Source organism: Ahaetulla prasina, chromosome 6 (assembly GCF_028640845.1).
Source record: "Ahaetulla prasina isolate Xishuangbanna chromosome 6, ASM2864084v1, whole genome shotgun sequence".
In the NCBI taxonomy this organism is placed as follows: Eukaryota; Metazoa; Chordata; class Lepidosauria; order Squamata; family Colubridae; genus Ahaetulla; species Ahaetulla prasina.
Genome location: NC_080544.1, coordinates 49152315 through 49178210, shown reverse-complemented (window position 1 = coordinate 49178210; position 25896 = coordinate 49152315). Strand labels below are relative to the sequence as shown.

At 35.8% G+C, this 25896-nt stretch overlaps 1 protein-coding gene and 1 long non-coding RNA gene across 5 annotated transcripts in view; one reads left to right on the top strand and one right to left on the bottom strand.

The window, feature by feature from the left end:
• RAB11FIP2 (RAB11 family interacting protein 2) overlaps positions 1-7962 on the bottom strand; it is a 141862-nt gene extending 133900 nt beyond the window's left edge. For 2 of the 4 annotated variants that reach the window (XR_009155812.1, XM_058189035.1), the window contains exon 1: positions 6754-7962. Coding sequence is in view for 3 of the 4 variants with exons in the window: in XM_058189035.1 (XP_058045018.1) it covers positions 6754-7103 (350 nt within the window). In the remaining variant the exon portion in view is untranslated. The remainder of the gene's footprint in view (positions 1-6753) is intronic. The other 2 variants (XM_058189036.1, XM_058189034.1) reach the window with 2 other exon arrangements.
• Positions 7963-8225: 263 nt separating this feature from the next.
• On the top strand, positions 8226-25672 carry LOC131201248 (uncharacterized). Its single transcript, XR_009155813.1, has 3 exons — positions 8226-8361; positions 23578-23721; positions 25360-25672. It is a non-coding gene; the product is annotated as an uncharacterized LOC131201248 (long non-coding RNA).
• Positions 25673-25896: the final 224 nt, after the last annotated feature.

Here is a 25896-nt window from a genome sequence, read left to right as displayed (position 1 = left end):
TGTTTATTGCAAACGCCATTTTAAATCCACTCAAGTTGAAAGTTAGTTCAAAGGAAAGCTATTTATGAGCTGAAGTTAAGATTTATTACTTGCAAATTCTTGCTAGTCCTCCTGCTCTGTTCTGTCTGTGTTGAATTCTCTTTTAGGAATAAATCTTGACACAGAGATGGTCGCGGCTTCTCGTTCTGTGTAAACAGAAGCACCCTGGTCACGGGGCTAAAGGGAGCTCTCACCCTTGATCCCTGGTTAAATTCCAGGGATCCCGGGAGCTCTACCCAAACCTGACCACTCTTCCTCCCCTTCATCCGGGGGAGGGAATCACAAACCGTTTGACAGCCCATGTACGCTGTCAGGGACGGTTTGACGAAACCCAGGGCAGACGATCCCAAGGGAACGTCCGCGAAGCCTGCGTTGCCAGCGGAAGTATCAATGTAAGGAATGATTGAAGATATGTAATTAAGAAATAGAAATAATTTGAAATGAAAGCGGGGCTGCTCAGCTGCCATTTCAGAAGGGAATGGAGAGGGAGAGGAGGGAGTGAAGGAAGAAAGCAGGTAGGAAAGAGAGAGGTAGAAAAAGGGGAAAGGAGAGGAAGAAGAAAGGGGAAAGAGAGAGGGAAAGAAAGGGTGGAAGAGAAGAGTAGGGAAAGAGGAGAGGACGTAGAAAAGCGAAGGAGAGGAAGGATGAAGAAAGTAGAAGAAAGTAGAGAAGGGAGGAGGAAGGTTTGTTAAGGAAGGAAGTGGTAGCTGGGCAGGTCCGAATAAGTAACAAATGAAAGTTAATGATTAATGTTGAATAAGAGACTGTATATTGAATAGGTTGTTGGAAAATGAAAATAAAACTTTTTACATAAAAAAAAATGTTTGTGCAATTGGATTATGTAGTGAATGAAGAACCATAATGTATGAGAAAATATACAATTATATTTTTACTGTGAAGGATAGAATAAAAAACTAAGCTTCCATTTCAAGCATTTCTCTGTATAAAGGTATAAAAAAGTCCTATTAGTTTAGATATTAATTATGATTTGAGATTATTCCAAAATTATGGATTAGGAAATATATCCAGAACCAACCAAAACTGTATTGATTCAATACTTTCGTTTATTCTTTCTATGGTACTGTTAGACTAAATTAATGAAAGTTTAAATAGTTTAAATGGAAATGGCAATTTTTCAATAAATAAATATAATTAAAAAGGCCCACCTTTTCCCAGAAATAGGATTTTACATTTACAAATTTATATACATGTGTAAACATTCACACTAGTCTTCCCCCAATCTTCCATTATTTCTAAGATCAGCTTAATAGTGTAGCCACATCCCTCTGTACTTAGGAATAAATCCTATTAATGGGAGTTCTATGGAGATTACAGCTTTAATGTTTTATTTTTTGACCATCTAAACAAAAATAATTATTCATTCTTTAATTTATTCTATCTTGAGAGAAAGAATAAGCGCACCAAAGGCTTAAACTAGATCAGAGTTGGCCTTCAAGTATAAGCTAACTAAGAAAAGATCTTAAGTCACTCAAATTGTCATGCTTTACAAATTTGGATAGTCAAAAAGAAAGCAACACAACTATTTCAGGTGTTCATAGTTTAACAATTCAAGAACTGTAAATTACACTTATTCCAAATCTGAAGAAGCAATTCTTTCCCCAACAGCTGAAGTTTATTCATACTCATAAAAGAAACCACCAACCCACCTCCCAAATAATCCATGGGTCTTTTGCCAGAGTGAATATATTATATTTTGCCTTAGACATGGAAGGTTCAACTTCATCACTAGTATTATTTTTAAAGAAATATGCTTAAACCATTACTAACAGAAACTTACATAAATATTTATGTCTTTGTCTGGAGGCTGATATATCTTTAAAGTCACAATGCCTGGCAAACAGAACTTTCTCTGATAAAAAGAAAATTGAACAAGTTGCTAGTTCTGCAGTCTTCCTAGAATTCTAGATCAGCTATTATCCTTTCTTTTCCAAAAAGAAACATGTGCAATAAAACAGCTTACAAGTTTCAAATATTATGCAGAATATTAAAATATTTCTTTTTCTAATAGTCTAGTGATTTTGAAGGCTGTCTTTTAGAAAACTATACATATAGTGTGTTGGAAAAAGGAAGCTATTAACTATATTAAAACTAAAAGAATTACTAATAAAAATCATCAAATACTTCCATAACTAAGTAATGTTAAAATTACATTATCATTGAAGAATTATTTTAGATAAAATACTCCAAATTTGTTCAAGGTACCTGAAAGTAAAGCAACTATATTTATATTTTATACGATTTATATTTATTATCCATCTTGAAAAAGTCAGCATTACATTATTAGACACCATAGCTCATTCTTCAGAATTGATTAGTATTTGTATTTTACATTTAAAGTATTGGACCAGAAGACAGCTTATTTGTTAAACTATTGTATTTATTCACATACAATATAAAATTTTATCTTCAAAAAGCTTGGAAAAACTTATCTTCCTTCTACCCTCTCAAACCCCTAAACAGGATAATGCTGAAATTTCTGTGATAACCTAGTTTCCTCCGCAATAGATTTTGGATGATAATATATAACCACACAAAATGTCATGTATTCCTATATCACAATTATAGTTATAATGCACTGAAGATTTATTACTTCTAGCAACACAGACACTGAATATATAACAGAACAATGGTGCCTATGCCAAATAAAATACAAATATGGCGTTTTTAGAAAACAATGATAATCATAATGATAATAGCCCCTCCCCCCCCAAAAACCATCCATTTATGCTAAGGTGGACTAGTCCAATACTTGTGTTGGAAATGCAGAAAGGCAACTTCCGCTGTTTTAATATATACAGGTAATCCTTGATTTCTAACAGCAATTGGGATTGGAATTTCCGACAGTAAGCAATGAGGTCATTAAACATGATTGTTGGACAAGGCAACTTTCTGAGAACTTCCCACAACCAAGTCAGTGAGCAAGATGGCTTGCATGCAGGCCAGCAAGCAGAATCTAATATTGTACATATTGGCCAGAAAAACCTAGAATCTACACTCCAAAACCAAGTAAGTTTTCTCACTTCAAGAAATTTGGATCTGATGTAGAACTCCAACCCTTACAGTTTGCGTGTTCCAAATGTCTACACTGGGTTAACTTAATATCTTAGCCCAATACAACAGATGGAAGAGGAACTCTTTCAAAAAAAGGAACAGACTGTATGCTATTTTTTAAATTTTTATTTCTCTATCTTTTCATCTGTTTCACTTTGTGCTATGAAGTACAACCTTAAAGAATATAGAGTTTTATTTTTAAGAGTTTTATCACAAACCACAGGGAATTGCATGAGAAGGTGATAAATGGCCTTTCTAGCTTCACCAAATGAATGGAGAAAGTGTTATTATGGATGCATAGCATAATATAATTTGAAACTATTTAAAAATATGAAAAACTGACCATGTGTTAAAGTAAAAATGAAGTGAACAGTTTGTCCCTGGCCAAACACAATAGCGCATATACAAGAAATGCTTCTTACATTCAATGCCATAAACATACTGTATACTGGCACTTTTTCTTTCTAGAAAAAATATATCCTTTCACATTGATATGCTTCCTAAATTAAAAATATGTTTGGATTAGGGGCAAATATATTCATTATATAATAAACATTTACCAAAAAATCCTATGGTTATTACAATCAAACTACGTGTTTAGACTGCAGTCCTATTTGAGATGTAAATCTTACTTAAATGAATCTACCTACTTCTACCTGCCTACTTCTGACTACCTATTTACCTACTTCTGACTAACTTCAACTTATCAGAAGGCTGTGCCTTTCTTTGCTAGTACCAAAGAAAAGCAACATGAGCAAAGAGTAAACTTGGCATAAAATCATTCAAATGGTATATTTACGGTAACTCATCTGAATTATTTCAAACTACATAAATATTTCAAATCCCAATGCTAGTAGATTTATGGGGGAAACGCAACTGAACCACTAGGTTTGTTATCTTGAGTGAACATGCTGCCTGTTAATGATGCGCTGTGTATCTGCCACTAAAATTCAACTATGACATACATGGCGCAGTCAGACAGAAGATCAGAAATACTGTATTGTTTCTATGTCTTATCGTAGCCATTAACTAAAAGCTGCAAAATGCAATAAATTATGTGGGAGTACATTCCTTATTATTGCCTTCAGAAACTTAGCAAGTTTCCAAATATGTTAAATCCCAACTTTATGATTTCAAATATTTGGTCTTCCCCATTCCCTGGTTATTGTAAAATACTACCTGATCAAGAGTTTGAAACAGCTTGAAAACTTAATACTTTTTGTGTGATTTTGGTAGTCCTTAATAAAGATACTAATCAGGCATGTTGAGACTAATAAAAGTATTGCTCATTAAGCGTACTTTTTTCATTTTATTGATATACAGGATTAAATAACACAAAATTATTATAAACTTGGCAAAAATGCTGTGCACATAGAAAATAAATTTTAGGTCGTAAAATAACAGTTAGGTTATAATCTCTACTTAAAAGGCCAAGATATGAACAAACTGCAGAAGAAATAAATGTACTATATCTACAAACAAAATAATTGGTATTTCACATCATTAGAATTGATAGTGATTGAACAAATAACATCACCATCCCTCCTGAATATTAAGGTGAAATTCAATACTACTTTTAAAGACATAATTCTATTTAAATTAATTTCTTGTAATAAAGATGACAAGAAAGCATGCTATATAAGATCTGAAGTGAGTATATAAATTCCAAAATTGGGGTATACAAATATTGTGCAGTTTACTATTTAATATTTTAATGCCAGTTTGACCTTAATCTTGACTTCAAAATGGTGGGGAATAAGGGAGACAATGCAATACAATAAGGCTTGTCAAAAATGTTTTAATTGTCAAATGAAAATATTTAGAAAATATTTGTAAAATATTCTGTCCTTCCTGATTGTGTAAATAGATTCTCCCTAGATAACAATAGTAAAAACTTTCTATAACATAACTCAAAAATTAAGTGTAGTATGCTATGTAGGACATAATTAGGCAAAAAGGTAGAAACTGGGAGACCATGCATTTTAGTTCTACCTTAGGCACAAAGCCAGCTGGGGAACCTTGGGCCAGTCTCTTTCTCTCAGGCTCAGAAAAAGGAGGCAATGGCAAACCACTTCTGAAAAACCTAGTCAAGAAAAACTGCAGGAATTTTTCCAGGCAGTCTCAAAGAACTGGACAAGAGTCAATGGAAGGGGGGGGAAACTTCCTTTGTTTCAGAATTTAAATATTTACCATAATACATTAAACATAAATAAAAATGGTTTATGATAAAATCTGTGAAACTTCATTCCCAAGGTTTCAATCAATTCACTTTTTTCCCCAGTATCCAATACTCTACTTCACTACTGCAGCTGAAAACATAGATACACCTCACTACTTCCCAACTACCTGGCATTTTAGGAGCATAATTTATACTTGATTGGGACAAATATATCTAATAATAAAATGTAAACATTTCAGAAGGAATGCTTCTAAGTGTTGTTTTCCAGATTCTGAAAAATAAGAAAATATATCCCAATACAATACAATAAAAGCTGTATAGATGGATCCATTATCATATCCCTGTACTAAACTTGTGTTTATTAAAACACTGCATCAAAAGCTAGATAGCATAGGCCAGGGCTGTCAAATTCCCAGGCCATGGGCTAGATGCATCACGCGCTGGCCATGCCTGGTTAGCAAGGGGAGGGGGAATCCTGATACATCACATGACAAAGCTGTGATGATGTGAGTTTGACACCCATGGCATAGGAGTTGAAATGTTGGTTTTATTTATGAGATTCCCATTCAACCAAGGAGTTCACTGTGCAATTTTAAGCAGTTACTCTAAGCCAAACCTTCCATATAGGATTTCTGTTATGGGCATAAAGCTGTCTTGTATTTTTAGAAAAATGTGGAAATATACAGTAAGTAAAGATATAAATGATAATGAAATAAATAGCACATCCAAAATACTGTACCTGTATTTCCCAAAATATCACATCCAAGAACATTTTTGTGTATAAACATACACACATTGCACTATGTATGGAATAATAGGATAATATGTAACATGAGTAGGAAAACAAAGAAGCAACATATCTCCAAAGATACAGCATATTCTCAGAATCAGGAATGTTACACTGTGGAGAACATCAGCAGAAGTTCATAGGTCATACATCTTGCAATCAATAAATCAGACAAGAAAATACCACATCTCTCAAATCCAAATAAAAGTTCCATCCAAATAAAAGTTATTGTTCTGAGATTATTCTACCATTACTTATTGTCACTATATATTCATATTGATTTCACTCTCTTATAAAGTTACTAGTGCATAACCCACAATTCATGGTTGCTCCCATCAAATTGGAAAAAAAAACATTTTTCAGCTACCTATGAGCAATGAACTATGGCTCTTATGAGCAAGCCTATAAATTCTCATTGGCTCTGACTTCATACTAATTGTACTTATGAGGTAGTTATGTGAACAATTTGTGAACATTTTAAGATAACCTTTTAAAAAAAGGATTGGATAACATGTGACCTCTAAAGTTGGTACTCAATAGTACCCATTAGCCCCAGTCAAAAGAGCATGGGAAGATAATAGAAGCCAGGGTTTGACTATATCTTCTAAAACCACAGATTTGCAGCACCTGCAAAAGATTACATTTCCAACACAAAACATATAAAAATAACACTTACTCTGTTTTCCTTCTCAGTTTGTTCTCAAAAATATCATTTAAATTAATTGCCACTTGTCCCAAAAACTTATCAAGCCCAACAAGAGACCTATGCATGACTATCAGGTAGAGAATGTATTTTTCAGAGTTCCCTTCCATCAGCAATCCAGGCAGCTCAAAGGAAGCTTCTTCTTTCCATATTGGGTCCAGGGTCTTCTCTGCCACCGAAGTGGAGTATTTCTCTTTTCCCAATTGTATGATAGTGTATGTATCATTAGTGCCACTTTTGCCCTTTGGCTTGAGACCTTTGGCCTGAAGGACTGTAACCTGCACATGAGTTGGGAACCACTTTTGAGCTTGCTCAGCCAACATAGTAACAAGAAAAGAGGGGGGGGGGCTTTTGGGTAACAATAGCCACAGAAATAAAATACTGGGTCAGAAGGTATATTTCACAACACAGAAGCCTGATAGAACCTTTCGAAGAACTAAGCAACTCTCATTTTTGAGATTCTTATTCATTCAGCAGCATTAAGCTAAGTGGGTCAGGTTCCCTAACCTAGCTGATCGTCTGTGCCTTCAGATTCTTTTCTCCAAACGTTAATTTCCAGCATACCCCTGCAATCCTAGATATAGTTCTGCTTTTCCATACTTCTCTACACAGGACAGGACATATTTGATTTTGTCCTCTACCTACCCTATTTTCAATCACACCCAAGGCCGACCGGAGACTAACGGGCTTTAAATAAAAAGAAAACTACACCCCACCCCCTCCCCGCTTTCCCCAGTACAATTTGGCACTTGCCCTGGTTAACGCCCGTCAAGATTCCTCTGCATGGTCGCAAAGCAACCTACACCTCTTTACAACGCGAGCGGGGTAGGGGTGGGGGTGAGGGGAGTCGGGCAAGAGTTTGGGTCTGCCGAAGGCACGGAGCCAGCTCCCGCCGAGGTAAACCGGACCCGCTCCACCGGGGGCTCTGCCAGGCCGCCCTTCCCCGGTAACGCCTTTTCTGAGGGGAGGTTGGGGGGGTATCCGTCGGTATCCCCGGATTGGGGGGAAAAGGGAGGGGGGGCGTCGAGAGAAAGAACGTCTCGGAAAACGGGCAAGTCGCGCGGAGGCTCAGCAGCGCGGTGGCCCAGCTGCCTCCCTTCCTTCGGCCGAAACGCTCCAGCCGCCGAGCCGAGGCCCCACTTCCGCCTTCCCCATGTTGCCTAAACGGGCGCCGCTGAGTGGGAGCGAGGGAACGGCGCCGCCTCTTTCCTCGGGCGGTCAGAGGGCGAAGGGTAGGGTTCAGGCGGGCCAGGCGCTTCCCCTGCCCTGCCTCGCCGGCTTCCAGTGGGCCCCGGGGGTGGGGGAGAGATCCCGAAGGATGGCGTGGTCCCTCACAGGTCGCGCAGCCCGGCGGCCTCGCGAGCCGCCACCTCAGGCCCGCGGAGTGAGCCCCGAGGCGGAAGGCAGGAAACCCTCACCCCCACCCCGCATAAGGACCGCTTCCAAGCTGGAGTGTATTTGGTGGAGATTTGACTTCTGCCTTCTTTCTTCTTCTTCTTTTCGCCCTGCCTTTGCGGGGTTGCAATGCAGTAAACGTTCAAGGGCTTGAGATGGACTCGGTTTTAAAGATATTCCTGATTGGTTCGTAAAAACTTTTTTTTTTTTTGTCTCGGTCTTGCTGAAGTATCAAAGACACTACACAATATGGGCGAAGTTGTGAATTTGCACAAGAAGGGCAAGCGAATTACAGGAATAATAGAAAATAAATTGATGGGAATAGCATAGAAAATTAAAAAGAAGGGGAAAAAACGAGTTAATGATATATGCTGACTGTAATGGAATGGCGGACATGCTAATGAAACTGGGAAACTCCTTCAAAATGATGGATTTTGTTGAGTTGGTGGAGTTTAATAGTTAAGGTATTCAGGTGCCATCTCTCCTTGAAAATCACCAGGTAACTTGCGGCCAGTTTAAGCTCAGTCTGTCCAACCGAATGGATATGGAAATTAAATGGAGAGAGATCCAAATATGTCAATTTGTGGCCCATAGGATGATGAAGAAGATGACAATTCAAAAAAGTGGAGAGTCCCCAAGCAACAATATTTTTAAAAAGTCATGTTTGAAATAATAATAGTGAGATCAGTTGGGATTCACACTTGAATATAGGGACCATGAGGAAGGCCTTGCAAGAAAACCACAAATTTAAAAATAAAGCCATGTTTGTTTAACTACTCTGGGAAAACATATTTCAAAACATGAAACCAATAAAAGTGTATGCATTCTGCAAATAATTTCTAGATGTTGACGGTATGTTGACCTGCAAGGTAATCTGTAAATTAAGCATTCTGGCTTCAATAGAATACTATGGTGTGACTGTGGTTGGGGTAAAATTAGGACTTTTATTTTGCTTGTATACTTGCTGTCAGGATTGACTGGTACTGTTGTTACAGTTATCTGGGAATACTATATGGGGCATGAATTTGATTATGGGTAGTAGTCTAGTCTACATCTTTTATGGAATCTGTTATGTGAAAACTTTAATTAACCAAAGCTCTGATGGGCAGCAGAGGTCAATATTTGTGGCCCTATCATTGTCTGGTGTCATATTAAATATTTCCAGAATCTCAGCAGTTTATTTCAATTAAACTATAATTCAGTAAAATTAAAATGTCCATTGTAGAAAATAATAAGAGTATCCTGAAGCAAAATACAAAATACTGGTCAACGTTTGGCGCAACAGATGAGTGTCTTTTTGACCAACTTTCAGAAGACCATCAATGGGGAAACTGTTCTTAAGTGTAGGTGGTACATCTGAGATACTATTTTTACTGTCCTTGAGACCCTACCTCTGCAGGTGGCAGTCTTATTTGGTGAATAGTACATATAATGCTATCCATATCTAAATTACAACATAATTTCTCTGTTATGAAAATGAGATCCAGCATACATTTACTGGCATGTATCAATCCATGACAATTGTATGATTACTTTGGAGGCCATGAACTCTGGCATTTCCTGAACAATTAGACATAGAGATTGAAATCACTGAACACCAAAAGGTAAGGAGACAAACTTCAGTCTAGATATTTGTCTAGGAAAGATGAAGGGAGCAGGGCAACAAAATATCTGGTGTACCAGTAAGATCACAGTTTTTGTCTCTATGACCCAACATAGGCATTCACGTAGGTTATCTCATCAATAGGATCATGGAATATGAAAGTGTCATGTAGGGTCAATATAATTACCCATACAGCCTTGAGCTCAAGTTGCAGGACCAAAAGTCCAGAAATGAGAGGGAAAAACATGCATAAAACCAGGAGAAAGTGAAAGATTTAATGACTCTGGAGAAAAGTGTTCTGATCTTGTGGAATGCAGTGAATGAAATGAAAAGGACCTAAGCTGTGTGAGACTCATCTATGAACGAATGAATTATAATGGCTTGATGAAGACTTGCTTCAAAAAATATGTTTTAAACAAATTAATTCACTTGGGAATAAAGTGAAAAGGAATAAATCAAAAAGCTTGACTAATTTTAATTTTTATGATGCAAGACTGAGACCATTAGTGAACAATGAGAAATACTGAATGTGGGACAGAACATTCTTGATAGTATCTAGAGTAGATCTTTTAAAAAATGAATATTAAAAAATACTAGTGAAAGAAAGTAGAGTAAAATGACAACTAATACAGGAAGGGAAAGTATTGTAGTAGAAGCTAAATTAATTTCCCAACAGAATGAATGGAAATTAATTAAATTTATTATTTATTATTTATTTATTATTTAAATCTAGACCGCCCTTCTCCCGAAGGACTCAGGGAGGTTTACAGCCGTATAAAAAAAACCAGTATACAAACATTAAAATAATTTAAAACGAAATATTTAATTTTAGGCTATTCCTTAAAACCCGTTTAAAATTCCCAATTAAAACTATTAGGCCAGTCCTGCGCGATGAAACAACCATGTTTTCAGCTCGCGTCGGAAAGTCCGGAGAACGGGGAGTTGGCGAATACCAGGTGGTAATTCGTTCCAGAGGGTTGGAGCCCCCATAGAGAAGGCCCTCCCCCTGGGGGTCGCCAGCCGACATTGTCTAGCTGACGGTACCCAAGGAGGCCCACCCTGTGGGAGCGCACTGGTCGCTGGGAGGCCGTCGGTCGCAGTAGGCGGTCCCATAAATAACCAGGTCCCATGCCATGAAGCGCTTTAAAGGTGGTAACCAATACCTTGAATTGCACCCGGAAGATCACTGGAAGCCAGTGCAGCCTACGCAAGAGTGGTGTTATATGGGAGCCTTGACTTGCTCCCTCTATCACCCGCGCGGCTGCATTCTGGACCAGTTGAAGCCTCCGGGTGCTCTTCAAGGGGAGCCCCATATAGAGAGAAATAAATAAATAAATAAATCTATATGCAAGGAAAGAATGTGGAAGCTGCATATAATAGAGTGCAGAGAGGTGTAATGCAGAGTGCCACAGAAGTGTGTGGAATTAACACTAATAAGTATTGTATGAAAAAGAATATTTGATGAAGTAATGAAGTAAAAAAAGACTGGATGAGAAAATGCACATAAAAGAATGATATTAAGATATTAATATGCATAAAATGTATTGATATGCAGAGTCTATATAAAAAGATATTAACGAAACTGGGAAGGTGAATGCAGAGCATGTTTTAATGAAATTGGTAAGAAGGCTATCCATGCCTTCAACAAAATCAACGTATAAAAATGAAATCATTTCTAATGAATGGAATAAAGAACGAATGTTCAATCTTGGTAACTTTAAGATGTCTGGACTTCAACTCCCAGCATACACCAGCCAGCCATGAAAAGACTTCAGATTGTTTCACTTCTGAGAAAGAGATGAAAACAATGCTATGCAACCAAGGGGAAAGATTAGCATCATAACATATTTACTGCATGTTTGAATGAGTAGAGAGATAATTTGCATACTTGCCTAACTTTGAACTGTGTTAGACCTTTTTAGTTTGATTATCTTTCCCTCCATTAACAAGACTAGTGTTTCTGCAATCTTTAAACTTTTTTATTGGAAAAAAAAATCATTGTTTGCTGTAAAACAAAGCTTGAGTTTATGGTCTGAGGATTGCTGGTTCACTCTTCTGGAATTAAAGAGGCAAAATGTATCTGTGATAACTACAAATGAATCTAATAATTATCCAGTGAACAATTAGATGAGGTAATGGGATTTAACTCAACAGACCACAAAACTACAACGTTAGCCTGCAGAACTTTGAAATATGTGCTCATATCATTAGCCCTTGGTAAGCATGCATTTCTGCCTATAAAGTCACGTAAATGGGTTCTGAAATATTTGAAAGGTAAGGCAAAATGAAAACCAATGAAAAGCTTATATTGTTTCAATGGTGGGAAGAATATATTAGTACATTTTAGTATGTGTATGTGAGTACATGTTTTGTAAGGGATTTATGGTACATTCAGGAAAATAATCGCAAAATTGAACAAGTCTACACTTTATGAAAATATTTTAGTTGCTTAACAATGATTACCCAGTATATAGAAATATATATCTACTGGATGCAATCACATTTTCCCTTAACTGAGCAATATTAGATTTTTGATAATGAAATATATCCAAAGAGTATTTCCGCAGAAGCTTTAAAAAGATACTATTCAGCTAATGACATTAACAAATTCATGGGTAAATGTTAAATCAAATGATAGCTTGCTTGTTTATGCCTTAATGTATAACCTCAGTGATCAAGGTTAGTAAACTTTATTGAATAAATTGTGCGAAAAAAAGCTGTAGCTGTACGGATCTGGAGACCCATAAAAGTTAAATGCCATACTTCGGTTACAAACTAATGACTAAAAATGTGAAATGAAATGAAATGAAGACTTTAAAATATCAAGCTTACTTGAGAAATATTTTCTTTATTTAAAATATTAATAAAAAAATAATGACAGCTGTTTATTTGATTTCATTTAATTCTGATTTTTACATATTTTAAGTATTTTATAAGGAATATAAATTCTAAATTAATAAAATGCCACAACTATTCCTTTTTATAAAAAATTATTTTTCTTTTGAGAAAATACCAAAAATAATGAGTATTAAACAAAATTTTCCCATAAGGAATAAATTTTAATGCGTTCCCAAACCAAAGACCCATGTTGAAGAAAATAAGCACAAAAATACAGAAAATTACTACAGAAGCTAAGCTAAGACCTCAAGGAAATGCACACAGGGCAAGAGCTACTATGTGACTAATTTGTGATCCTTTGTTTTGGCTGGAAAGGGTGGCAAATCATGAGGCAACTCAGATTGACAAATTCTAGCTTGCACATTGAGTACCAAACAAACAATGAGTACTGGGACAAAATTTTCATGTTAAAATATGTCAAGAAGCAAATTTGACCAACTTACCTGGCTGCTGGAAAGGGAAAGAAAAAGAAAAGGAGGGAAGGAAGAGAGGAGAGGAAAGATGGAAAGAAAGAAGGGGGAAGGACGGGAGGAGAGAGGGAGAGAGAGAAGCAAGGGTAGAAGGGACAATGGGAGGAAAGATTTCTGATTCTCCCTGCCTGTTTCCCACAAGGAAATTCAATGGCGCAACCAATAGAATTTTAAAGGCATTTTTTAATACGGTATATTTGGAATCAATGTTTGTTCAAAAAAAAGAAGATAGAGAAAAGTAATTTTTGATATATTTCCATGTTTATCCAAGTGCACCTACCATTTAAAACTTTTCTGTTCACAAAATGACCTCTCTTTTTTTCAGTAACCTATAGACTGAGTTTTCAGTTTAGTAAAGATCCCGGATAAAAATTAAAACCAGCTGGTGCTATTATATCAGTTTAATCCATTCAAAATAACATAAGTCAAACAGTAAATTATTTGGGATGATTTGGTTTGTATTAGAATTAAACTTAATTGCTGGCTCAACATTTCTGTTGCTAAGTGAGACATTTGTTAAGTGAATTTTGCCCCATTTTATGACCTTTCTTACCACATTTGTAGTAGTTAATGAGTAACATGGTTGTCAATGACTTTGCAAAATTGACTTTGCTTTTGAGAAGGTTGCACAAAATGATTACCTGACCCCAGGACATGATTTAAATATGAGACAATTGACAAGCATCCAAATTTTGGTCACATAATCATGGGGATGCTGCAACGATCATAAGTGTGAAAAATGATCACAAGTCACTTTTTTCAGTGCTGTTGTAACCTTGAATGGTCACTAAACGAACCATTGTAAGTTGAGGACTACCTGTATTAAAAGAAATACTTTCCTTAGTTGTTGAAACCTATCAATTTTAAATCTTGAAAATACTCTTGAATTCACATCATAATAAATTCTATTTCTAGAACTAAAATGAGGTTAAAATGTTCACCATGTCAACATATTATTCTGCTTTATGACTTATTTAAATAAATGTTAAATTTTTAAAGAAACAGTAGGTTAATTCACTCACCCACAAACACACATGTTTGGGTGTGAGATGTAGGGAATGTAGATTGAGTCTAAGATGCTTATGAAAGAATGGCAGATGTTACATTCCAAACATAATAGCACAAGGTTCACAGCCAAATGCTGTTTGAACCATCCATCTCTCTGAATTATGAAGTAAATTGATCTACGCACTTTGGACTAATAATACATCAGAACTTTCTTCACTGGGCAAAAAAAAAATATCAAGGTGAGAACCCAACTCCCACGTGAATCCAATCAAGGTTATCAATCAGAGAGCATCGATATATTTCACCACAGCCTGTGGGTTATCTTCCCCCACCAACAGGAAACAGGTTACTCTAAATAGGGCTGCTGGGTAACTGTTGGGCAGCTACTGGGCAGATGCAATAATATGGAAAAATAATTCTATTTTGCCATCCTTGGTACCATGATGTGGGGCCAAATATGGGCTCTAACTTACATTGGATTGGATTCACTCTTCTTGTTCTCCAGGTGTTGCTTTTGGAAGCTCATCTAGTGGAACTCCTTGGGATTAGTGCCCAGAAAAGACCCACACAGGAACAATCTAGACCAGGCTTTAGTCACCCATACATTCCAGTCTGCAATCAAAGTCCCTGCCAATCTGCCTGACAGATCATCAGGAAAGCCCCAATGTCTTTCTAGGATTATGCAGTGTTCATTAATTACCTGGGGTGGGCTAGCTAACCCAACAGACCCTGATTCTCCATGGAGGTATATAGTCCCAATGAGCCAGAGGGCAACCTCAGAGTGATTTGTCCATGGAAACCAATTAATTGTAATATACTTCAATGCCAGATCACCCTGAAACTGCCCTATGACAAAAAACAGATCTAATATATGACCCCTGGTATTTGCTGGTCATTTACTTGGAACATGCTCATGGTTACCATGGAGGTCTTAAATCCTAAGCCAATTCAGACTCAACATAAGGTGGCAGGTACAAGATGCAAGACCTGAAGAAAATGTATGAATCTTGGAAAACAACTTTTGGAGAAAACAAGAAAAACATGTACCAAGGCACTGATTCCAAGGCCATTTATCTAGAAAGAGACTCCGTATATTAAATTTACCTTATATAACCAAACAAGATGAACATCTCCTAGTGGTCTTTATAGAAAAATGCCAGTGTGAGCTTTTTTTTTCTTTAAACAATGATTATCCATTAGAAATTGAATTAGCCTCTGCGGTTACTTCAAGATTTCAATCCATCCTGTGACCTAACCCAACAGTGATAGAATTCCTCAGGAGAACAACACAAGATAACATTCTTTAGCTTTCTCAATAAGCAATTTCTTTGGATTATGTTGATAAGAAGCTAATGAGTTTCCCAGATTTACCTTCTAAAATTGTTCATAAACATAAAGAGTTTAATCAAGTTCAGTTGATAGCAAGACAGCATGACCTTTCTTTCTTTACTACAATCATTTGTCCCTGCAGGTGGGAAGAAAAAAATATGATGCAAAGTTGCTAATATTTGAACATATTTAAAAATCAGATCTGAATACATTGAGAGCCAGAAAAGAAAACAGCAGTACTCTTAGTGAATGAGACATCTTTCTTTTTCTGTAAAATAAATTTGTAAATCGATAAATCTCTTTGGCATTGAGAGAGGAAATGAAATATGCCATTTTCTTATGGCTATGCTGGAGATCTGTGCAGATGCAGATTTTTGTCTGGGGGGGATATGTGTGCATGTAGATAATAAACTGATCAAATTTAGAAAATGGCAGAAAACTTGGCATTTACAGTGTATCTTTAGTATTCGTTACATTTATTACAGGAATTTGAAGGTAGGTTATATTTCATGGCAGTAAGATGACTTTATCTAGTAGCCCAAGACAACATTATGTTCTTGTTGTTCAAGATTCTCTGTTCCCATTCTATCTCCAAAGGATAGTCTGCAGTAATGGTAGAAACCTCAATATACTTTCTTTTAATCCCCCTCTTCCAAAATCAATAAGGGTAATTGTTCTCATCCTTATGCCATTTCCTAAACTGTAAGTAGCATACGGTTTGATAAACAGAAAACCTAATTCAGGAAAGGTGCAGTTGAATTACAGATTAGTTTCCCACCCGTTCCAGCCTGGGCATTCAATTTTGAACTATTTGAATATCTTCATTTTATTATGTATCTGTTCCATGTGACTTCACCACACTGGAGCAGGTTGGAGTACCAATAATGTAAAAAATGGAAACGAACTATAAGTTCTGATCAAGGAAAACCAGCGCCAAGGATATCAAGATTGATGCTACTCAAATAGATTCATCGTTTGTGCATGTACCCATACATAAACCATAAACCATACATGGTTTACTTACTGCAATACTCTTTTACTTAATTAGAGTTGTTGATATTAACTATGAAGGTATGAAACATATGGCAGTTCTGGCAGTTAATGGGATAATATTTGTGGCATGTGTAAGGAGGAAACACATACGAGACATTTAATTTCTTATTGTATGGCAGGTTTCTTCACCCATGAAGCAAATATATCATATAGTTCTGCTCATATTTGACATTTTTATATTTGAGTTTCTCCATGTCCATATAATAAAGATAAAAATCTTTAATACATCGTGGTTATTCTGCACAGATCAAAGAAAAGAGACAATCAGAGACTTAAGCTTTCTTGCCAAGATACTTATTTGAACAGTATCCAATACAGCCATTCAAGAAATGTATGTCAGTTTCAGGGTTAGCAAATACGTGTGTTGCTTGATTCTAAGATGCTGTTTTACAAATGATTTTACATTTTGGACCACTTTACTCCATTCTAGTATACCTCTGCATCAGTAGCTTAATGTTAAAGATATCTGGCTTAAAATACAATGAAATTGTGATAATTAATAGGCCTATATTGGTGTGTGTGTGTGTGTGTGTGTGTATAAAATGAGAAGATAAGCATGGCAAGTGACTATCCAAATGCAAATAGAAAACAATCTCTTATCAATGTTTAATATTCCTATTGTTGTTGGCTTAGAACATTATAATAGGCTGTATGATTAAAACATAGGATCTCAATATAACTTTTCTTTGGCACAGATTCTTTTGTTCCCTCCTATTGAAATGGCTTCAGCAAATTTACTAAGAAATACATAAATCAGTAAAACTGAGTAAGTAAATCAGTAAATCAGTGAGAGGGTAAATGTGCATAGATTGACAGTCTTAATTTTTTTTAAAAAAGGAAAATCTAGACTCAAAGCAAAATATGTTGAGCTCTGGAGTAGAAAAGGTATACATTCAATCTTATTTGACTTAAGCACCAAAACCAATGGCTGCCATGATTTATTCTATCAGAAAGATATGGTGGTTCTGGAACCTAGGAGTTATAGAGCCCATGAACAGTGTTTACCCACCTGCAGTATATCTCTTATCTTTTAATTACAAACCATTTCATCTGCTGGTTAAGACCAAAGGACACAACTAATAGTGGCACAGAGCTGAAATGTGTACAATCAGAGGTGGGTTTCAGCAGGTTCTGACCAGTTCTGGAAAATCGGTAGCGGAAATTTTGAGTAATTTGGAGAACTGGTAAATATCAGCTCTGATTGGCCCCGCCCCCATGTATTTTCTGCCTCCCGAGTCTCAGCTGATGAGGAAGAAATGGGGATTTTGCAGTAACTTTCCTCTGGAGTGGGGTGGGAATGGAGATTTTACAGTATCCTAGCCCTGCCACACCAACCAAGTCACGCCCACCAAGCCACACCTACAGAACCGGTAGTAAAAAAAATTGAAACCCACCACTGTGTACAATCTCAGCCAATCAGGTTATTTAAAAACATACATGGCAATGAAAAAAATTGTCACTGTAAAAATTTAGAATTTCAAATGCTCCGTAAAGGAGAGAAGATTGGGATAGTTTTGAATATACCAACTTCTAAGTGTTCATAATAGAAAACATCACCTGGATGGAATGTAAATCCATTTAATAGCTCTCACCTATTTAGGGAGCATGGTAAAAGTCAGCGTCTTCTCTTCCCTGAAATATGAACCTCGTGGTTACATTTGAATATGAGAAACGTTGATTTATGACTTGTGTACTGCTAAAGGAATATTTTGGCAAAAGCTACCTAAAACAAGGAAATGCAGTAAAACAGTAGCCAGAACTGATCACTTTACAATTCTACTTTGGCACGAAAGAGATTTTTATTTAGCGACAGAACTGATGCTTTGTTGACTGTATACCAATAATCCATGGAGAACAAGCAAAAGTCTGTACAAGTCATGTACATGTACAAGATTAATCTGCTATCAGTCGTGAGCTGATGGAGAATCATTATCGGTCCCATTTACAATTTGCAGAGCAGAAACAATGTTTGGAACTATACCAGCAGGAGAAGGCACGGCCTTTGACCTGTGGAGCAGATCAGTCCAGTAGATCAAATAGATTAACACTGTGAGTTATTAGCCTTAAAAGCCAGGCCTGCAGAAAAATAGGATCTTAAAATAAATGTCTCTTCTGATTAGGCAGAGAGCTCTAATCACATGTGGTTCCTTTTAGCTGCTAACTGCTACACTGGTATTTGCAGAGTGCTTTTAAAAACCTCACTTTTGTAGTGATGTGTTAATGTGCAAGAACAGTGATAATGGATTACATATATGTAACTTTAAAGCAATATTTGCTGTTTCCCTTCTTCCAACCCCTGCAAGTGTCTGGCTTGTATCTCCCAAGTGACTTATCACCCATACCTGGTCAAGGGAGGGGCAACAAATCATTCCAAGTTTTTGTTTTTTCAGCTCTTTTTTTTCCTTGGATCCAACTTTTTAAAAATGTGTATTTGTTCTACCATTAACCATCAACATTTTTTGGGTGGTGATGGAGTGCATGTGGGGAATAGTCATCCTTCCCTTTCTATTTGGATCTCCAGGTAATAACGTAAAATAGAAACAGATTATACATTAGAATAAAATGAATGAAAGCTGGAAAATCATATTCTGGTATCATCTGATTATACATTATGTATAGCCCAAACAACCATTCACTGAAATTTGTAAAAGTATCTAAAACAAACCCACCTTGTGATGTTTTAAACATCAGCAAAATGTTTAAAATTTAAATTAATGATAGCTAACTGTGTGAACTAAAATACTCAAATAAAAGTATCTTTCACATGAACAAATTTTTGACAGAGTTGGTCCTTATAAGCCTTTTTGGGGGAAAGAATATGCCACAATTATGATATATAAGCACATCTTCCTTCCTTCCTTCCTTCCTTCCTTCCTTCCTTCCTTCCTTCCCTCCCTCTGAACTTACAAACCTCTCAGTCATAAACTCTGAGCACTTTATACAGTATGTGGTAAGAACTATTTTGCCAGCACACTACTGCTTATATTATAACATATTTAAATCATGTTAAAAGTAAAAAGTAACAATACAGTTATAATGTAACAATGACATCATAATGAATATATCTTTAGGAACATTAATTAATCAACCATTGATCATGTCTAATGAAACCAATATCTGCCTATCAGTAAGGAAAAACACATTTCATTACCAAAGGAAATTAGATCGCAACATTCTAATCCCCAAGTCTACTAGAAAAACTATGTTTTAATGGTGCTCCTGAAAAGATCCTGAACAAATAAGCATGATTTCATTATTATGAGAATTTTGTATTTGTTGCATGTCACAATCGATTCACTTTTTAGTACAATAGAAAAAGACAGTATTAAAAACAGTAATTGAGAAAAACATTTAAATTTAATATTTAAAGTAACAGCAGCAAGCAATAGTACTTAGACTTATATACCGCTTTAAAGTGCTTTACAACCGTCTGTAAGTGGTTTACAAAGTCAACATATTGCCAACAATCTGGGTCCTCATTTTACCCACCTCGGAAGGATGAGTCAATCTTGAGCCTGGTGAGATTTGAACTGCCAAATTGCAGTCGCAGAAATAGCCTGTAGTTCTGCACTCCAACCACTGCGCAACTGTGGCTCATTGAAAGACAATTATAAAGCAAACACTGAAACACAGAGTCCACTCTTACCCTCTTAGAACAGGGATACACAACATGATGCAAAAAGAAAACAAAAACAAAAAACACTACAAAATACACCATTGACTTTATTTTTAAATTCTCTGAATTAAACATGTATACACTGAAGCTATTGGCTGCAAAGCAAGTATGTAGCATCATCTCTATTTAACTTCCCAAAGTACATCTGGACCCTATAGAACATAAAATGCAAGCCTGCTTCATTTTATTGCTCTGTTTGGAGGTGAGCCACTTGCAAAAAAATTAAAAAGGCAATAGAAAAGCAACATTGTTAGAGATGATGGTGGTAATTTAATAAATGTGTATATTCTGTTCACTTTTAAAATAAGAGATGGAATAAGAAGTAGAAAAAAATGATAGAAAATTGCAAGCTCATAATGATGCTAGAAAATATGTTCAGGCAAAAGTTTTTTTGGAAAAAAAAATTACCAAATTATATTAGGCTATTGATATTTGTATTGAAATTATTAAATATTTTGATTCTAATTTCAGTTTCATTTTGAACCTTGTGTTATTATTTATACTGGTTATTATTTACTTTATTCTTTAAACATGAAATTCAGTCAACCGAACATTCAAAAATGCATCACAAATACCATTGACTGGTATTAATGGTTGATACGGGTTGCTGCCAGCATCCTAGGTATCAACCAAAACCTTCCTTAATGTTCCAAGTAGCACAATTTTTTGCAGTTCTGCTGGTGTTATTGCAGGAAGTTGCAATTTGTTGATGTATCTTGTAAAATTCTTGGACACGGTACCAAGTGCCCCAATGACAATGAGTATCACTGTTACATGTTTCATCCATAGCCATGTAGTTTTGATGGCCAAGTTGCGATACTTCATGATTTTTTTCAGTTCTTTTTCTTCAACTCTGGCATCTCCTGGTACCGCAATGTCAATAAATTGTACATTTCAGTTTTTAACAACTGTGATATCTGGCGTGTTGTGTTCCAAATGGTGATCTGTCTGTATTCGAAAGTCCCATAAGATATTCACCCTCTCATTTTCTACCAGTTGTTGTTGTTACGTTTCTATTTTTCATTTTTAAAAATGATACATCTTATAAAACCTCAGTGTATTTACCATGGAAGAAGGAGAAGTCTTACAAAATCACAAATATTCATAATTTCTAAAATAAAGAATTAATTCAGTAAAACCCCAAAAGCATTTCAGGAAACAAAATTTGGCATATCAGTTTTTAAAATTGTGTTTTTTATCTCTATAAATGACTTCTACTGTATGCCTTAATGAGAGTTTGATATGATAAATAATCACCATGCAGATTAAAACTTTACAGTCAGCATGACTAACCTATATATGTATCATTACTATAATAAAAAGATGTTCTAAAAGTTTGCTGCTAGAGGTCTTTTTCATGAACTTACACATAAGTTATCTAAACAGTTGCAAAAAGATTTATAGTTATGAAGAGGCCTTTATGTCAAAGAAAGGTTTATTATATACTCTATAATAAATTAACGATAAATGGATGCAGGTGACTGTGGAATTTATAGCCTTTAATGTTTTAGCACTCCACTAAAGGGGGAAAATTCTATTGTTAAGGTTTGAAAAGGTAATACTGGAATACCATCTACAAATTGTCAAATTAAATCCTTGTTAGGCAGTTGAACTTCAAATCTGACTAATAGCAAGGGAAAATGAACAAAACGTCCTGAAAGCACCAGGCTACTAAAGATGAAATAAAAGTGCAAATCATAATTCCTGCCCTATCAGTATGGCAACCTGTCAAATACAATCAGGGATTTCAGTTTTGCTGCTAAAGAGGAAGACCGCTAAAACTTTTGTTCTCTAAATAATGAAATAAAAGTACAGATGATGAAGGGATGAGACTTGTCCTGAACTCAGCCTTTTAAATAATAAATGTGCATGGGCATATTTGAAGACAGGAAAATGAAACGGTTAAAAGTGTTATTTAAATTAGGCAGGAAGAGATTTCTGAACAGATAAGGTCAGAGAATACGAGGACTCCACAGTTCAACACAGAGCTACGAGTATATTCTTTACTCTTTCCTATTACAAAGAATGAGGGTTCTCATGCCCCATATGTAATCCATAAATATATTTTTAATTATTAAAGTGTTTTACAAAAAAAGGCTTCCTTGATGCTATTTGAACACTTGTGATATGATAATATTTTATTTGCCTAAATATTTCAGTATATACGATCAGCTAGTTATGATTTAATTTATTTATATGTTCTTCTGAACAAGCTTGATTTACGTATGTGCTGATTCAGCCACTCTTCACCCCATTTTTATATTTTAATACACCTATAGTTACTTATAATATATAATATAATAACAGAGTTGGAAGGGACCTTGGGGGTCTTCTAGTCCAATCCCTTGCCCAGGCAGAAAACCCTACACCATTTCAGACAAATGGCTATCCAACATTTTCTTAAAAATTTCCAGTATTGGAGCATTCACAACTTCTGGAGGCAAGTTGTTCCACTTATTGATTATTCTAACTGTCAGGAAATTTATCCTTAGTTCTTCCATCAAGATCTTTTTATTTTATTGAAGCAAATGATAAAAACTTTAAAAAAGACAAACCTCTAATTTTCAAGGTGTCAAGGTGAAATACATACATACATACATACATACATACATACATACATACATACATACATACATATATATAATCCCAACATTAGGGCAAGCTTGTTCATATTGTGACTGCTCCCTCTAGTGACGGTTCCTAATGCAAAGGGACACACTTTCTAATCTGTATCAAAATATTCCTCTGAAGTCCATTTTGCAATCTCCATTGCAACTTTTTATTCATTTATAGTCTCTGAAATAATCTCTGAGAACTGATTAGAGCCTTAAATATGAGAATAATTTAGAGTACTGATGTGATCAAAAACAGAAGGAATATAGTTATACTGTTATAGGATCTGGGTAGATGTGGATCTGGGTAACCACAGAGTTACCATATTCTCTTAGGAAATCAATCTTAGTAAGAATGGTGCTATTCTTACCAATAAACTATACCGATAAGCTAGAAATTTTGCCAATTAGATGCTAATGCGGCCAACTGTCTCAAGAAATCCTTTTGACAGAAATTTGCTTTCACAGAAAAAAAAATGTTTGATTTTCTACTTTAACGATGAGGCAAAGGTTATCAATAGATAACTTCAATTCCTGGATCTAATTAACAGTGATTGTAATTAATAATTGGCTAATGACAAGGTATTGTGGTAGTGTCCTAACTAACTCTTGGTCTGCTTGGGCTTGTTTACACATCCTCTTCCTCATCAAACTGATTATCTGAATCTTATGGAAAACCTGCATTATTTCAGCAAGATTTTGAAAGGGTAACCACACAAGAGACATAACCTTTTAATAACTCATGGTTTACAGCCTGCATGCAGCCCTCAAGCATTCCTGAAATAGATGACTGCATAAAGTCCACACTGGCAGAAAGTCGAAGATTTTTAAGATTGTTTGCTCAAATAAGTTTACTGTGATTTCCCACTGATCTTTGAAAGAAGTAAAAGAAAATAGGTGAGTTGTGCTCCAGTTGGTGCTTATTAACATTAAATATATTGCCTAATTCTTCCAAACAAAAAAAGGGCCAAGATTCAGTTATTTCATATCTTCATTCCCTACTGTTAGAAGCATAACCTTGCTGTCTTTTGCCACGAGGGAATAAAGTTATTTTAAAAAGTGCACCAGAAATGTGTTTTTGCCCTGCATGTTTCCGAATTAACAGGAGGAATTAATTTAAAAGTCAGAAGGATCTAACTATGTCATTAAGAGAAAGTCTATACAAAAAATGTTTTGTTGACTTCCAATAGACCTCTGCCCATAGTTTCTATTACACAAAACTTCATCTGAGCCATCTTCCATTTTTCCTTCATTCAGAAACATACTTAATGGAAACACAAAATTCAACTCCATGCTGGAAATCCATATTTCCAGTATGGATGTACTCTAAACTGCATTATACAGTATCTCAATCTATGAAGCCAACATACCATGCAAATTATGATATCAATGTTCCTCCTTTTTAGCACCATGCCTCTTTTTTCTGATTTATCCAACATACATGCCTGGAAAAACTTAGCTAAACATGCATGCCCATAGGGCATAGGAAAAAAGGTTGAGATGGTAGCCATCACAGTTTGACACAAGCTATTCCCATTTTCCACATACATCATGTGACACAAAAGTGGACCTTCAACTGCACCATTATGGCCACAATCTTGACTTTGTTTTACCGTGTCTTGTGGACATCCAGGTTACTGAAACTAATTTTCCTGCTTACCACTGAAATTTAAAACAATATGTTCAATCTCTATCATTTTATCCTCCCTAATACCATCCAGGCAGGCATTTAATGCACTCTTGTTTAACTTTGTTTTTATTCAGTTTATGGTTTAACCTGTTTCACTATGCTTGAATGCTCTTTTTAAATGTTTACACATCCTGGTTCTTTTTAAATTGTTTTGTGGGGGTTTTTTAAAGTCAAAGAGATAAAATGTTCTACAGGTATATAATAAGTAAATAATAAGAAGTAAATATATATAGGTATTCACAGGGTAGAAAATGCATTGCTTTTCTAGTCTGAAAACTGGTTATATTTTGGTTTCTTGCCAAAAATGAGTGGCGCATGTGATGGGTATGCATTTTCATTAGTTCTCTCACACTTTATTCTCCTCATAGCAGCAACAGATTGCTCATTCCAGAAATCTGAAAAACAAAAAGTAATTTGCTCAAGAATATAGGTTGTCTATCCCATTAAATAAGATGATTGCATTGACCTCTGAATCAACAAACAAAATTACAGATTTGCCATAACACTCAGACGTCATACAGTCCAACAAACCATTCAATGCATGATGCACTAAACCAGGGGTCTGCAAACTTGGCTCTTTTAAGACTTGTGGACTTCAACTGCCAGAGTTCCTCAGCCAGCTTTGCAACTCTGGGAGTTGAAGTCCACAAGTCTTAAAAGAGCCAAGTTTGTAGACCCCTGCACTAAACCTTTTACAAATATGGCTCCCTAATCTGTTTGAAGATCTGTAATGAGGCAGCCATTTAATAACCCAACCTATTTCACCAATAGAGCTTTTAGCATCAGAAATTTATTCCTAATATCTAATTGGACTATTTCTTTTTCTTCTGTTCAATTGTATCCAGTTTTTAGAGGCTCCTGGACAAGTCCCTTGAAAAAGTTTTCCAGAAGTAATTTGTCATTGCCTGCTTTCTAGGACTGAGAGAAAGTGACTGCCCCAAGGTCACTTAACTGGCTTCCTGCTTAGGCAGGACTGGAACTCATGGCCTCCTGTTTTCTAGTCTGATACCACTCGAACCTCAGTCACTACTTCGCTGCAGTTTCATCTTACTGATTTTCTTCCTACTCTTCAGAGCAACAAAAAATATTAATCCAATCTCTATTTTATATATTATCCTTTTATTATTTTGTATGCCACCCAGGTTCACTTCAACGGTGAGCAGGGCAACATATAAATTTAATAAATAAACAAACATGGCAATCCTTTAACTTTATTTCAGTTGAAATTTTTTTTTGACCTTTCCTGGTCTCACCATCTTGATATCTGTCTTCAAATTCACTCCTGTTTAGCAATGTCTTTTTAGGCAACGATGAACAATATTCCAAGTAGGGCATGTTCAAGGCCAGAGGAAAGAGATCTGACTCTTTGCCACTATATTAAT